Here is a 14,470-nt window from a genome sequence, read left to right as displayed (position 1 = left end):
GACCCTCTCGTTGCTATGCTGATCCTTTCTCTGTAGATGTTGCTTTCAAGGCTATCTTGTAACAGTCTTTGGCTTCTTTCGGATCTCCTTTGATCTCTTGGATTCCCTACTTTGTAGGGAACTTGATGACTTGGTGATAAGTGGAAGGGATAGCCTTCATTTCATGTATCCATGGTCTGCCCATAATCATATTGTAGGATGATAGGGTATCGATCACTAGGAACTTGACTTGCAGATTGATCCCGTTTGCATAGATAGCCAGTGTGATCTATCCGATTGTCTTCTTGGTTTCTCCACTGAATCCTACTAGCATTGTTGATTTGTTGATGATGCTTTTTTCATGAATGTTCATATGTTTCATAGTATCGAGCATGATGATATTTGCTGAGCTTCCGTTGTCAACGAGGATTTTCTTGATCATGCAGTTTCCTACTGCGAGGGATATCACTAGACCATCATGATGTCCTTCCACTGCATCACTTTCTTCGAACATAATAAGGATGTTCATTTTTACTCGTGCTTTTCTATCGGGCTGATCCATGCTGCTTCCCTTAGCATGACGCTTTGCTACTGAATACGTCAGACCGCACACTTCTGACCCTCCTGTTATGAAACAAATGGTCTTGACTATTGGAGGAGGAGGTGGGGGGAAACCTTGCTTAGATTCTTTTTCTCTTCCTGAAGCTTTGGACCTCTCTGTCAAGATTTCTTTAAGGTTGCCCTTCTTCAACAAATAGGCAACTTCCTTTCTGAGCGCGACACATTCATCGGTTGTATGGCCAATATCAAAATGGAAATCGCACCATCTTGAAGGATATTTCTTCTCTCCTGGCCTATCACTATTTCTGGGCCACTACACAGTATCTCCCATCTTATTCACGGTCCTAATTACACCTGCAGGGTTAACATTAAAACAATATTCATGTAACATAGGTGGAAGTTCAGGATCTTCCCTCTAGTCTAAGAATTCTCCTTCAACAGCATTAACCGATCCTTCGTCAAAACGGGACCGCTGATAAGGTTTGAATCGATGGTCCCTTCTAGGAAAGTTGTTTCTCCTTCTTGCTGAGCGATCTAGCTCGGGGGTCTTTCGTGCATAGACGTATTCTTTGAATCTGACTTGCACCATTGCCTTGGCTTGAACATCTTTAAAGGTTGCACAGGGATACTTCGTTAATTCCTTATAGAGCTCGCTATGATACAACAAACCCCTTCTGAATGCCTCAATAGTTGTAGGGGCATCACACTTGTGTATCTCGATCTTCTCCTTGTTGAACCTATTAAGATAATCTCTCAAGGATTCGCCATGCCTCTGCACAACACGATGCAGATCTGAGGATTATTTCTCGATTTCCCTGCTATTGACAAACTGGATCTTGAATAGATTCATGTTATTTCAGATTATATACTACAAGAGGGGGGGTGAATTGTAGAAGTTCCTAGTGCCTAATTTCGCGGAATATAAAACAGTTATAGTTAGGAACTTAAAGAGTGCAAAGCAGATTTTACGAGGAAACCTTCCAGGGCCTAACTGGAAGTAAAACCTCGGCCCTTCTCGGGACTTTCAAACAAACTCCACTATAATAGGCAACTCTCCTAGTACAACCTATTATTACAGACCTTTCTCGCAAGTTCCTCTGCGGACACTTGCTACATGATAGGAACCTATCCTATCAGACCTAAGACACACTCAGGTTCCTTTTTCGACCCAAGACACACTCAGGTTCCTCTCTCGACCCAAGACACACTCAGGTTCCTTTCTCTCACTGTGCAACCCAAGACACACTCAGGTTGACTCACTACCACTTGAATTTTAGAGAATTCAAACTCATCACACCCTAATACCCAAAATACTCAAACCCTTTTTCCCATTACAAGATCTCATCGAATATCTTTAAATACATACATATGAATAAAGAGATAAAACTAATATGTTGAACACTCGAGATCAGTCTGGAACTCACTGAATGTACTGTAACTAAAACCTTATAGGAACTTTAACCAGGAGGATTGACTTAGCTTCGTGGTGAAGGATAAAACCATTAAGCACGACCACTACACTTCGTCAGCCTCAACTTTGAATGAATACATATGAGCATATTTATAGTACACTCGAATTATTCATTTCATCTTGAAAAAGATAGGTTTTATGAAAAGATAAGTTTAAAAGATATTTTCTTAAAATAAGTTATTCGAAAATATATCTTTTTGTTCAGAATAAAATCTGTCATTAATAATAAAGATATAATTACCATAAATAAGATTTTATTCCAATCTTATCTTTTTGTTTAAAAAATACTTTCTAAACAAACTTATCTTTTTCCAAAAGGGACTTATTAGAAAATAAATATCTTTATTCAGTAAAACCAAATCCCTAAAATATATGCACGTATTAGGTAAATATATATATCATTAAAACTGACTTTTAAAGACGTGCATACTTAAGTTCCTATTAGGTTCGGAACTCTCACAAGTCTCTGAGTTCCTGACAAGTCAGTAACTCTAATTTCATTGACTGTCTGGAGTTCACCTTGGTTCTATAAACTTGTTCCGGACTGACTTTTATGTCCAACATACTTACATGAATCCTAGAGCAATATACTTATATTTCTCCGTCTTCATGTGGCTTCTCTAAGACTCTTGTTCTGGAATCCTGTAGTCTTGATGTATTCTGGATATCAGGTTTTACCCCATCATTACACCGAAACTAGGTCATTACAACCCGTTGATATGTTCTTGTCGGGACACACCTTTGGCCATTATTACACCGGAACCAGGTCATTACAACCCTTGATATGTTCCTGTCAGGGAACACCTTGAAGTTCCATTTTTGGAACACTTCTTCTGCTTTACTTTTCATCCTTAGTCTTCTAAGGTTCCTCTGTTTCAGTCCTCACTTCAACTCCCAGAGTTTACTTATCCTGCAAACATCAAAACACTAAAAGACTCTTATTAGATAGAAGTTTGCTCAATCATTAACATCATCATCAAGACCCCTTTTTAATGATGACAAACTGAGCAAACTTCAGAGGATAACAAAATAAAACAGAAGGTTATTTTTATTTATAAAAATAATAAAGAAAACTAAAACAAAACCAAAATAAGCTAGAGCTAGAAAACTTGAAAACTAAACTAAATTAAAAGTCTCCTACACATACATAACCTATATATGCATAGGATACTTACCTCGTGAAGCTAACATATGCAAACACCTATTCACATAGTTACCTTCATGGTTTCTTAGCCATCATCATACTTATCAACCATAACACTCATCATTGTTCTTGTTTCTTTATTGCTTATCCTATATTGCTTAAGTTCCTAATATCCACCTGTCATTACTCAGGTTCCTTGTACCCTGTTCCAGGCATAACTTGTTCTTTCTATGCACAACTAAACAAACATGTTAGATAGATAATCATCATTAGTTTATAACCATCAAAATCTAATTACTCAACAATTCACCATTCTTGCAAAAGATCGAATTGTCCTATTATCTAAATTAATGAACCAGGTTAGGGCTGGACCTGACAGGGTAGCTCCGAAGCCTTTGCACATGATAGCCTCCCTGATATCTCTAGGGATTGAAGTGGTCATCATCTTCAGTTTGTAGAGGGACACGTGCTCATCTGAATCTGTTGTTCCGTTATACATGGCTATATTAGGCGTGCTGAACCTCTTTGGTACTTCCACCATGGCAATCTCTTCTGAGAAGGGTGACTCTATGTAGCCATCTGCAGCCTCTTCCTCCATGGGTTTCGGCACTCCTGGGATTTTTGCAATCTTAGCTTCAAAAGCCTTGAGGTATTCCTTGACTACCTTCTCTATCTTTCCCTCCTCAGTTCCTTCCTACCTGCCTTTCTGGAAAGTTCCTGCACCAATAAAACCTTCGTCCAGGGACTCATCCCTGTTATACGAACCTTTTTCCCCGTTAACAGGGGTATGAAAAGTTCCAAACATATCGAGTTGCATGGCTATGCCTTCGGTGTTCTTTCTGGTATTGATAGTTTTGGATGCAACTGACTATATTTGGGTGCGGAGGGCTTCATTTTTCTTGGTTAGGCTGGTAAGTTTGGCCTCGGTTTGGACTTTTTGGGCCAGTAATGTTTCAATCTGGATTTTCTGTTAGTCTAGGGTCTGACGGAATGCATTCCTTCCTTCATTGATTTCGGCTATGGTGAATGGCACTGGTTGTCCAGTCATGGTGGTTGTCTTGGTTTTTTGAGGGATCTGGTAGGTTAACTAATTATCAGCCCCACTGTGGGCGCCAAATTGTTTAAATAAATCTTAGTTGGGATGATTTAGGAATTTTCTTAGGGATTAAGGGGTAATAACAATCAAATATCAAATATAATAACCAAGAATAGAAATAAAGCAATAAACAAACAGTTATAATATAAACGAGAGAGTTTAGAGATATAATACTGAGTAAGGATAGGCTCCTTGATCAGAAAGGACACAATTCCGAGAGAATAAGTGAAATATATTGCTTGTATTAATGTATTAGTGTGCGTACATGTCTATTATAATGTCCAATTATGCTATTTATATCTAGGAACAGCTAGGATTACAAATTTATTAGAATATATTCAAACGAAGGAGATCTTCTTGATTTTATTCTCTTTTCCTTGCTCAGCAGGTGTATTCTTGGCAAGTATCTTCTTAATTGATCTTCTGATCTTCTTTACTATACTTGTATCAATCAGGCCGTTTGCTTGATTCCTTGATGTATCTCGAGTGCTTTGGCTGTGCCCTAGATTTATTGGGTTGCTTGGTGAAACGGGCCCAACACTCTTCTAGATTTCTTCGACGTCTTCGACGCCTCGTGTGCTCGCAAATTGGTCTTCGTGAGATCCACTTGATGAGCATTGGGGGTGGCAGTTTCGAAGGGCCTCCACGGTGGGTTCAACACAATCTTTCATGAGAGCGCGGCTTGAGAGCGCAAGAGCTAGAACTTGGAGTATCCACTTCCTTGCATCTTAAGCTTTCCCAATGCTATAAGTTTGCTACAAATGCATCTTCCAACTTAGTTGGCCACCAATATTAAGACCCAAACCACGTACAATACCTATAACCACGAAAAGAGAGCAAATAAAGGAGAAAACATTAGAAAAACCATAAAAACACAAAATAAGAGAGAAAAGGTAAATTAAAGAGAAAATGCATAAAACTAAGCATTTATTAAGAAAGAAAGCTATGAAAAGAAGGTAAAAACAACCTTAATACTCATCAAATGAGTGCTATAAATGGCACTTATCAATTCAATGCACCGTGCCACATTGGCATACACCGTGACATGGCGTTTTAGATGTTGCACTGTAATTCCTGTTTTTTACGTGTTTTTAAAACTATGATAACTTTTGATTCGTAACTTTAAATAAGGCATATAATATATCGTTGAAAATCTTATCAAGTCTAATTTCTAACCCAATAAGAATCAAGTCAAAATATTTTGTATATTGTAAGATATGGACGATTTAGTGAAAGGATGTCGGTTTTGGGCCGAGCTTAGTATTCTGCTCATAACTTCTTCGTTTTAATACTTATGGGATAGGGATAGAGGAAGAGGAAAAACCGAGGATTTTACATTTCGGAATTGAAATTATGATATATATTTGGAAAGATTATTGAAATTCCTATCCAACAAAATATTATTTGGATCAAAATTATATATCCACAAAATCAGATTAGCTCGGTTTTGTGATGTGGAGACAAAAAGAGAAAAATAAGTAATGATTTGGGGAAATGGGCTAAGAATTGGGTTGATATATTGAATGTATTGGATTGAACATGGATTTAAGCACTCCAAATATTAAATACTTAACCCGACCAATAATGGCGGTGAAAGGTTGTTCATCATCGGGTTTGGTTTTGGGGAGACATTTTTAGGTGTCTACATCGAGGTATTCTTAAAGCTGTCTGGGAAGCTCGACGTCAAAGCCGATTCAAACAGCTGCTAGTTCCTCTTCTACTCGATGATTTGTCGAGCATCAGAGAATAACTTCTTTCTACCATCCAGCTGGACATGCCGGATGACTTTCTTTGTGTCCGTTTGGGGAAAAATAACCATGGACCAGTCAATCAAGGTCTCGATCTTCTCCTTAGTGGCGAGGTGTGGAGTAGGTTTCCGGTCCCTGATTGACTTTCTCTTCTCAGTATGAGGAGATTTTTTGGCCGATTGACCCTTGCTTGAGCCAGCCGTCCTCTTGAAACTAGTCATGAATTTCATGAGTTCGTCTCTGGTGACAGGAGCCTGCCTTCTTACTGCTTTAGTTTTCCCATCCGGCTGTCCAGAGGATTTGCTTAGATCCTTTTGATTCTCGCCCCGTTCCAATCTATCCTTAGGACAGATGCGTTTACTTATGAGTGACCCATCAGTTGCACATGGGTTTCAACTCCAAAGTCATTGTGTGTATCATGGTCTAAGTAGACCTTCCCATCGCCCGGAAGCTGACTAGGTTTAGGAGGCGGTACAGAACCTTGTGAAACCATCTTAGAGGTACTCTCCCCATAGACGGGGCCAAAGGTTTCGGGGTTTTCTGTGTCCCTCGGGAGAGTTACGTCACCAAGATTGGAATATGTTGTATGTACTCTCAAAACAACAAAGACTCCAGGTGGTTGGAGTTTCGCCTCTGATGATCAAGTAAGTACATATACGGAGAATGTAAAAAGGTGCAGAAAAAGTAAAAGTAAGATCTTCTCGGATTCCGAGATTAGGTGTTTTCTCTGATGTGAGAGAATTCAGGTGTTTGTAATAAATGAACGTGCCCCGAAAAGGGGGAAAATCTCCCTATTTATAGGGTCATTGGAGTATGTTCCCTTTAGGTCATTCTAACCTAATGGGCTACGCCATTTTGCGGCTTTCTCGGGAATTGGACCCTGAAGGCCGCCATTTACTTTATTAGGGATGCCACGTGTCAGAATATGAGTGAGCCACATTGGACCTGTCTTGGCTTGACACGTGTCCCTTTCTGATTGGGCCACGTAGCAAGGGTATTTTTACCCAAAACACATAATAAATTTTTCCCACCTAAATGCAATGATGGTGTATTTTTTTTTTTTTTTTTTTTTTTGTGGATCTACCATATTTAACAAGTTTGAAATTTGAATACTAGAAAAATTTTGCATTACAACTCCAACCTATCAATTTATCTTTAAAAAATAGAACACCTGATCTCGAAATGTGAGAAAATCTTACTTCAATCCATTTATTAATGCAAAATATTTATTAGGCGACGTTAAACAGATATTATATCATAATTTGATGAAAATCTAAAACTAGAAAATTACAAATACTAGATGAAACCCGTGTGATGCATGGTTTGTTTGAATTTTTAAATATATATATATATATATATATATATATATATATATATATATATATATATATATATATATATATATATATATATATATATATATATATATGCTAAAATTTGTTATATATTTAGATAAAATTCCTAATATCAAAAGATAATGTTTTATATTTAATTAATTTAAATTAGGAAATCTCATTTGTCAATTTTGCTTACGTGTCATTTAAATTATTTAATTCTAAATGAAATTAATAATCTCGTATTTAATTGGCTACCATTAAAATTTATTATCCTACATGGCGCGCTGAAAAAAATTAAATCATACGTGGCTCTCTAAAAACTCGGAAAAAAACTCCCCTTTATATATATATATATATATTAGATTTTTGTACAAGGTGCATAATTCTTATTTATATTTATCCACTTTAAAAAAATACAAATTATAAAAATAAATTTTATGTAAACCGTGCATCAAACGGGTTCTAACCTAGTTTACTTTGAATAATTTTTGTGATTTATACATAAAAATAAATATAATCTTGTGACTACTTGTTGGAATCGTCTAAATAAAAAGTTTATTAATATTCAGTTATTATAATTTTTTAATTTTCGATAATTGAAGTTGTTATTAATTAAAACTTTGCATTGCCATACTTGTACGTGCACTAGAGAAATGTATCATTTATTTAAATACGGATAGAGTATATTGAAGAGAAAGAGGACTGAGCAGTGAGCACAAGGTTGTGAGGCGGACTGTTGAGGCTGATTTGAGGCCTCCTGATTAAGGCCCACTTAATTTATTACATAGCTAAAGCGTGGGACCCATTGTTTGTTAAGCCATTGTTATCTTTGCTTCCCCACAACAAAACTCCCGAGGTTTCGACTATTTTGGCGGTTTATCGACCCCTAAACCCCTTTTTCGCGTTTGATTGTTTAATTTCAAGTGTGTGAACAATTATGAAATGCAAGCACGCAATACTGTGTGTGCTTACTGTGTGTTGTGAATAGTCTGAGTATATACTACATCAGTGTTGAACCTATAAATAACTTTCATGTGAGTGAAAATATTGTCTCACATTAAAAAAGTGAAGAGAAATATTGAAATGTGAATTTCATTGTAAAAAAGAGAAAATTGTGTCCATTTTATAAAAGTACGGAACTATTGAGATGTTTATCCCACAATAAAAAAGAAAAGATAAATTTGTGTTCACTTTATAAAGCTAATGAGCTTCTCTCCTCATTGCCGTATGGTTTTGAGGTGGAACCTCTTTAGTTATATAAAGTTGACATTCTATGACCTGACCCAGGCCCTTATATCAATTAGCTAACCCAAAGAAAAAGATAGAAATTATGCCTGATCTGAAGGAAGTAATTAAGACCTAGTAGCAAAATCAATACAACTCTCTCCATTCTTTTTAATCATATATAATTAGTCCACATGGATTTTTAGCAAATGATGAAATATTTGTTGAAAAGAAGTTGTTCATAGACATGGGCATATCCTACTTCCCCCGTTTTATTTAGTTGCAACACACCCCTCTGACACGCGTATTAAGGAAGATATTAAACTAGGTAAACGGATAAATTAATAATTTACAGAATTTTAACACCTATAAAAAAAAAGGGATAAGTTGCTGCAATTTAAATTTCATAGCTTAATTCATTCGTTTACGTAGTTTAATCACATCATCGTTAAGTGTGATAAATGGTTTGTTGCAAGTATAAAAAACACAGGAAGTATAAGCTATCCTATGTGATATGTGTAAGGGAGTATATATGTATTATATGTTTTCCACAAAGGAGATATCACAAAAATAGGAAGAACAATGCAATGAGAAATATGTGTCACTTGAATGAAAAAAGATTGAAAATACTAAATATATCGTGAATAAGGGCCTATTATGATTGACTGAAATGAGCTGAACTGAATTGAACTGAACTGAACTGAATTTATTACAGATGAACTGAACTGAACTAAACTGAATATTTTATAAGAGAAGGAAATTAGGAGCTGAACTGAACTGAACTTATTAGACTGAACTAAACTGAACTGAACTGAAAATAATCGTATCAGAACAGTCCCTAAGTATTGGTAATTATTAGAGGATCAACACAACTAAAAGTTGAACTAGATGGTTAAAGCTCATTCTTGATTTACATACTCTAGCATAACCCTCAAATGAGAGCATTTCCGGCTTTGCATATGAATGTAGCTAGCATGAGAGTCTCCATATCTAGTACTAAAGATTCTATCTTGACTTACCTGAAAAAAAAAATGGATGAAATTTGAGCCTGCGACCTTTCTGTCATGTTGATTGAAAATTTAACAATAGTCTTTTGAAATGTGACATCATAATGTTTTAATGATTATATAGTTCATTCATAATTGACATATTTTTTCCAAGTAATTAATTATATTACTTTATTAATGGTATTAAATAGTAGAATTAACTTTTTTTTATTTATCAATTTTTAGTTTCATTTATGTAATTTTTATTCTTATTTTATAGTTTCTCAAAAAATATTTATTTCATGTTGAATTAAAATTTCAAAATTTATATTTACATTGTACATATTATAAGAGTAATTGTGGCCATTTTATAACGTGAAAAAAATGAACCGATCATATTATATATCATGAAAATAATATGGTAGTCATTTTTCAAACGACCGCTGTAAAATCCCATATATGTTAAAAATCCAAGTCAATAAAAATTTATAAATAGTTGTTAAAACTTGAGATTAATTTATATGCTCACTCTATCATTAATTAAAACAATTTTATATCTAACATTTTTGAGAAAATCATATATTTATTTCACAAAATATTGGGTGCGGCAAGTATTTCGTCAATCGAGACTCAAGAAAGTATGAGATCGCCATCATCTTCCTGCGATGAAGAACAAGTTTTCACCCAATTATAAGTTGGTGGTGGTTACGGCGAAGGAGAGCAGCGAGGTCATCCATGGCGGAAGAGAGAGAAAGCTTGAGATTCTTGGATTTTTTGAAATATGCCCAAAAATCGAATTGGGGCTTTCTCATGTGATGTACAATTGTTGAAATTGATTGTCCCATATGATTGTATGTTGGATTGTGAGCATTTTGATAACATATGCATGTATTTTGGTTGAGAAATGAGTAAGTGATGTTATGCCCATGACCTTAGTACGAGAACTTCAATGGAGGTTCCACCATTGTTATACATATTATCAAACAAATTATACATATCTTCAAACAAGTTATACATATCCTCCATTGGCTAGATGATATCCTCTATTGCCTATATGATATCATGGTTGGATGATATCCTCTATTAGCTATATGATATCGTTTATAATTGTGACTATGATATCCTTTATTGGCTGGATGGTATCCTCTATTGGCTATATGATATCATGGTTGGATGGTATCCTCTATTAGTTATATGATATCGTTTATGATTGTGTCTATGATATCCTTTATTGGCTGGATGATATCCTGTAGTGGCTATATGATATCATGTAGCCAATAGAGGATATCATCCAGCCAATAGAGGATATCATCTAGCTAGTAGAAATATCATCTAATCAATAAAGGATACCATATAGTCAATAAAGGATATCATCCAACTAATAGAGGATATCGTCCAGCTAGTAGAAATATCATCCAGCCAATAAAGGATATCATATAGACAATAAAGGATATCATCCATTTAGTAAAGGATATTACCTAGCCAATAGAAATATCATCCAGCCAATAAAGGATATCATATAGCCAATAAAGGATATCATGCAGTTGGTAGAGGATATCATCCAGCCTATAGAGGATACCATCCAGCCAATAGAGGATATTATCCCGCCAATTGAGGATATCAAAAATCTGCATTTTGTTAGTTCGGACTGACAAAACATTTCGTCAGTCCGGACTGACACAATACCTTCTCTATTTATTTAATCATGGGATGATAATCTATATTCAGATAACATACCTTTAATTTTTAATCGATTGTCATTACCATCACTCCCTCCTACTGAGTTACTGAAAGTTCAAGAAGAAACATAGTTACATATATATGAGTTTTCTTCATGTATGCATATACTTAATTGATTAACGATAAGAGCATAAAGAACTCATTCTACACTATCTTTTTCTATAGGTGTAATTTTAGGGTGACTCATTGGAGTTCTATTGATTCGAGTTGAGTCAAGACTTGTTCAAGACTTCAACTTTGAGTTATGATAAAAACTTATGTCCATATAAATACCTAAATTAAGTTACTTTCAAGTCGGATTAAATTGGGTTAAGTCATATCAGTTTTTAATACCTCTAATCTTCCATATAATATTGACTCAATTTATTTTGCAATATTTATATATGTATCATTTCATTTTATAAAAAAAAGAAAAAAAAATTAGAAAATACGTTGAACTAAACATAGCCTAATTCATGCTAAGTTAGAAGAAATAGTATTAGAAAAGGCTTTTTTCTTTTTTTTTTCAATATCTTTTAATATGGGATAATGAAACCGACTTTATTTCTACATGATATTCTCCAATCAGATTATGACAAAAGATATACGTCGTAATAGATTCCTAAATCTTTACCTCTTTAATTTAGTAAAGAATATCTAATTGTTACCTCATAGAAATAGACAAGAAGACTAGGGACCTTAAATGCACGAGAATTGAAATCGAAAAGAGAGTTGTTGGACGGACATAGAAAAAAAAAAGATAAATCGCCGACCAAAATCATTTGTAAGGTTATGAAGTTGTGATGTGTGGAGCCAAAAATGGGGCACTTCATATATGTTTTTGTCATTCATTTCTATCCAATCATGCTTTGTAGTACAATTTTTAACAAACAAACAAAACCCAACTTTCTACATTAATTGCTCCTACTTGTTGGCACTTACCTATTGCTGTTTTAGTTGTGCAAAATTTACAAGTTTGCAATAACCACAAATTCCATGTTCAATTGTTTTTTTAAAAGATCATATACATCCTTGTCGTGTAGGACAAATTTACTTTTGCAACTTGTTAATTTGGATGGAAGTTGGATTTATATATGGAGTTATAATTTAATAAGGATTTTGATAGATTTTTGTTCCTTTTGCTATCACAACATACACTAGAAAATGATTAAAAAAAAAAATCGGTTAATTTATTGAGAGAAATAATGATGTTGATAAGAATAATCTTTTAGTTGACTATTATAATTTGAGATTCTACATAATATCAGTGATTCTATTTTTTTTTACTTTTAAGCTATGTTCAGTTCAACTTAATTCAATTGTTATTAGCTTACATTAGAATTTCTCTTATTTTTGCGTTTAAATATTCGTAATTTTGAACACTTAAATATATAAAAAGTGCATATTAATGTATATCTAATCACATCCCATTAGATATTAAATATAAATCTTGTGGATTAGTGGAAGAATAAAGTCAATTTTGATCAAATCTGAAATTTATATTAGATCATGTAAACTGAATATAGCCTTACAATATATTAATGTATGAAGGAAATTAAAGTGATAATTTTGACGAGTTGATTAGTGAGTGAGTGTTTAAAAAAAAAGTGGAGAATTCTCAAAGTTTCACTGGAGTGCCTAGCACAACTCTGAGACTTGTGTGCGGCTGTCGCGCACAACATTAAAAGTTGCGCGTAGTGCAATTTGCATTATACGAAAACGTGTTTTTAAAACTTCCATAACTTTTGATCGCAAAGTCGGATTAAGGATATCAGGTAGGAAAATTCTCAATGGCGACCCTCAACTTGTGTAACACTGAAATGGTAACCTTCTCATTTTTTAATTATACAAAATGACCCTCCTTAAGAAATATATCCTAATTATGACATTAATGAATCTTATTTGGTTAAAAAAAAACTACACCATGATTAGCTTTTTTTTTTTTTTTTCTTTGAAATTTTTTTTTTTTTGAAAAAAAAAACCAAATTAAAAATATTAAACCATCCAGCCACCTTCACCATCACGCTCTCCCAACCTCTGCTACCACCTACGCCTCCACCTCACCTTCAACCAGTCGCCGCCACCAGCCCCTCACCCCTACCCACTTCCCCACCAGACCCACAACCCTCCCTCTCTCTCTCCTTCGACCCATGACCCACACTAGGGTCACTCGCCGCACCGCCTTCTCTATCTTTTGACAAGCCACCTGAATTCGAACCACCCTCCCTAAGACCCGAAACTGAATCCCTCCTAACCTTAAATCAAACTACCACCTACAATCGAAATCGGGTCGGTGTATCAAATGGTGTGAGATGGTGTGTTTCGGTGTTGTCAGAGGACAGAGAGGGATGAGAAGCGATGGTCGGCGAGGGTTTGTGGGTCCTGGGTTGGGGTCGCCAGCAGTGAAGTAGGGTTGCGGTGGCTGGCAGGTTGGGAGGTGGTTGTGAGGTGTGGGTGGCTGATTGGTGGTTTTTTTTAAAAAAAAAAATTTACAAAAATTAAAAAAAAAAAAAAACCTAACCATAGTTAGTTTAATGTTATCATTTTGTGAAATAAGGTTATAAGTGAGAATAAATTCTTAATTAGAGTCATTTTGTATAATAAAAAAAATGAGGGTTACCATTTCAGTGCTACACAAGTTGGGGGTCACCGTTGAGAATTTCCCATATAAGATATTATCGGAAATCTCTGAATGTCTACTTTCCAATGCCGTTAAAATTAGGTTACAATCAGTTATAGATAAAAAGATATGGCCGTTTGAGTGAAAGGATGTTGCTTTTAGGGCCCGGTTTAGTATTTTGATGATAAGTTCATCGTTTTAACTCAGAATTGGGCTTATAATATACCGTTTGAAAGCTCTTTGAAAGGCTATCCAACTGTATGGGCCTCGAACAAATATTATGTGTTTAACTTTTTCGGTTGGCTCGGTTTTCAACAATATAATATCCATTGGATCCAATCATTACATTTGACGCATTTGGGCCCGTTATTAATCAAGATTAAACATGTATGATCACATTTTTGGTCTAATTAATAATAAGACTAGGCTCTAAGATAATTTGGTCTCAATTACGGGCTTTAACTTACTTGATAATGTATTTCGAAGTTCATAAACATTTCAAGTTTGATGTAGCATGAAGAACGAGTTTTTGCAACATCATCGCACTTTCCGTTGGGACAGGAGGCCAAAAGTCGGTGTCTACAA

The 14,470-nt window shown here is 35.0% G+C and overlaps 1 protein-coding gene across 1 annotated transcript; it reads right to left on the bottom strand.

The window, feature by feature from the left end:
- Positions 1 to 268: 268 nt before the first annotated feature.
- LOC145565180 (uncharacterized) lies at positions 269 to 3,753 on the bottom strand. Its single transcript, XM_081625261.1, has 3 exons — positions 3,466 to 3,753; positions 989 to 1,312; positions 269 to 853 (listed from the first exon to the last, which is right to left on the bottom strand). Exons 1-3 carry the CDS (start codon positions 3,751 to 3,753, stop codon positions 269 to 271), a joined length of 1,197 nt encoding a protein of 398 aa, XP_081481387.1.
- Positions 3,754 to 14,470: the final 10,717 nt, after the last annotated feature.

Source organism: Chenopodium album, chromosome 10 (assembly GCF_948465745.1).
Source record: "Chenopodium album chromosome 10, dcCheAlbu1.1, whole genome shotgun sequence".
In the NCBI taxonomy this organism is placed as follows: Eukaryota; Viridiplantae; Streptophyta; class Magnoliopsida; order Caryophyllales; family Amaranthaceae; genus Chenopodium; species Chenopodium album.
The sequence above is the reverse complement of the archived record's forward strand: the minus strand, read 5'-3'. Positions and strand labels throughout refer to the sequence as shown.

Excerpts from the sequence above, each read along its gene's own strand:
- LOC145565180 (XM_081625261.1), bottom strand. The coding sequence starts at position 3,753 with ATGGAGGAAGAGGCTGCAGATGGCTACATAGAGTCACCCTTCTCAGAA. Across the intron at positions 1,313-3,465 it reads TTCGATCTTTTGCAAGAATG|AGGCATGGCGAATCCTTGAG; the intron begins GTGAATTGTTGA and ends CGTGTTGTGCAG. Across the intron at positions 854-988 it reads CCCGTTTTGACGAAGGATCG|TGGCCCAGAAATAGTGATAG; the intron begins GTTAATGCTGTT and ends GATACTGTGTAG.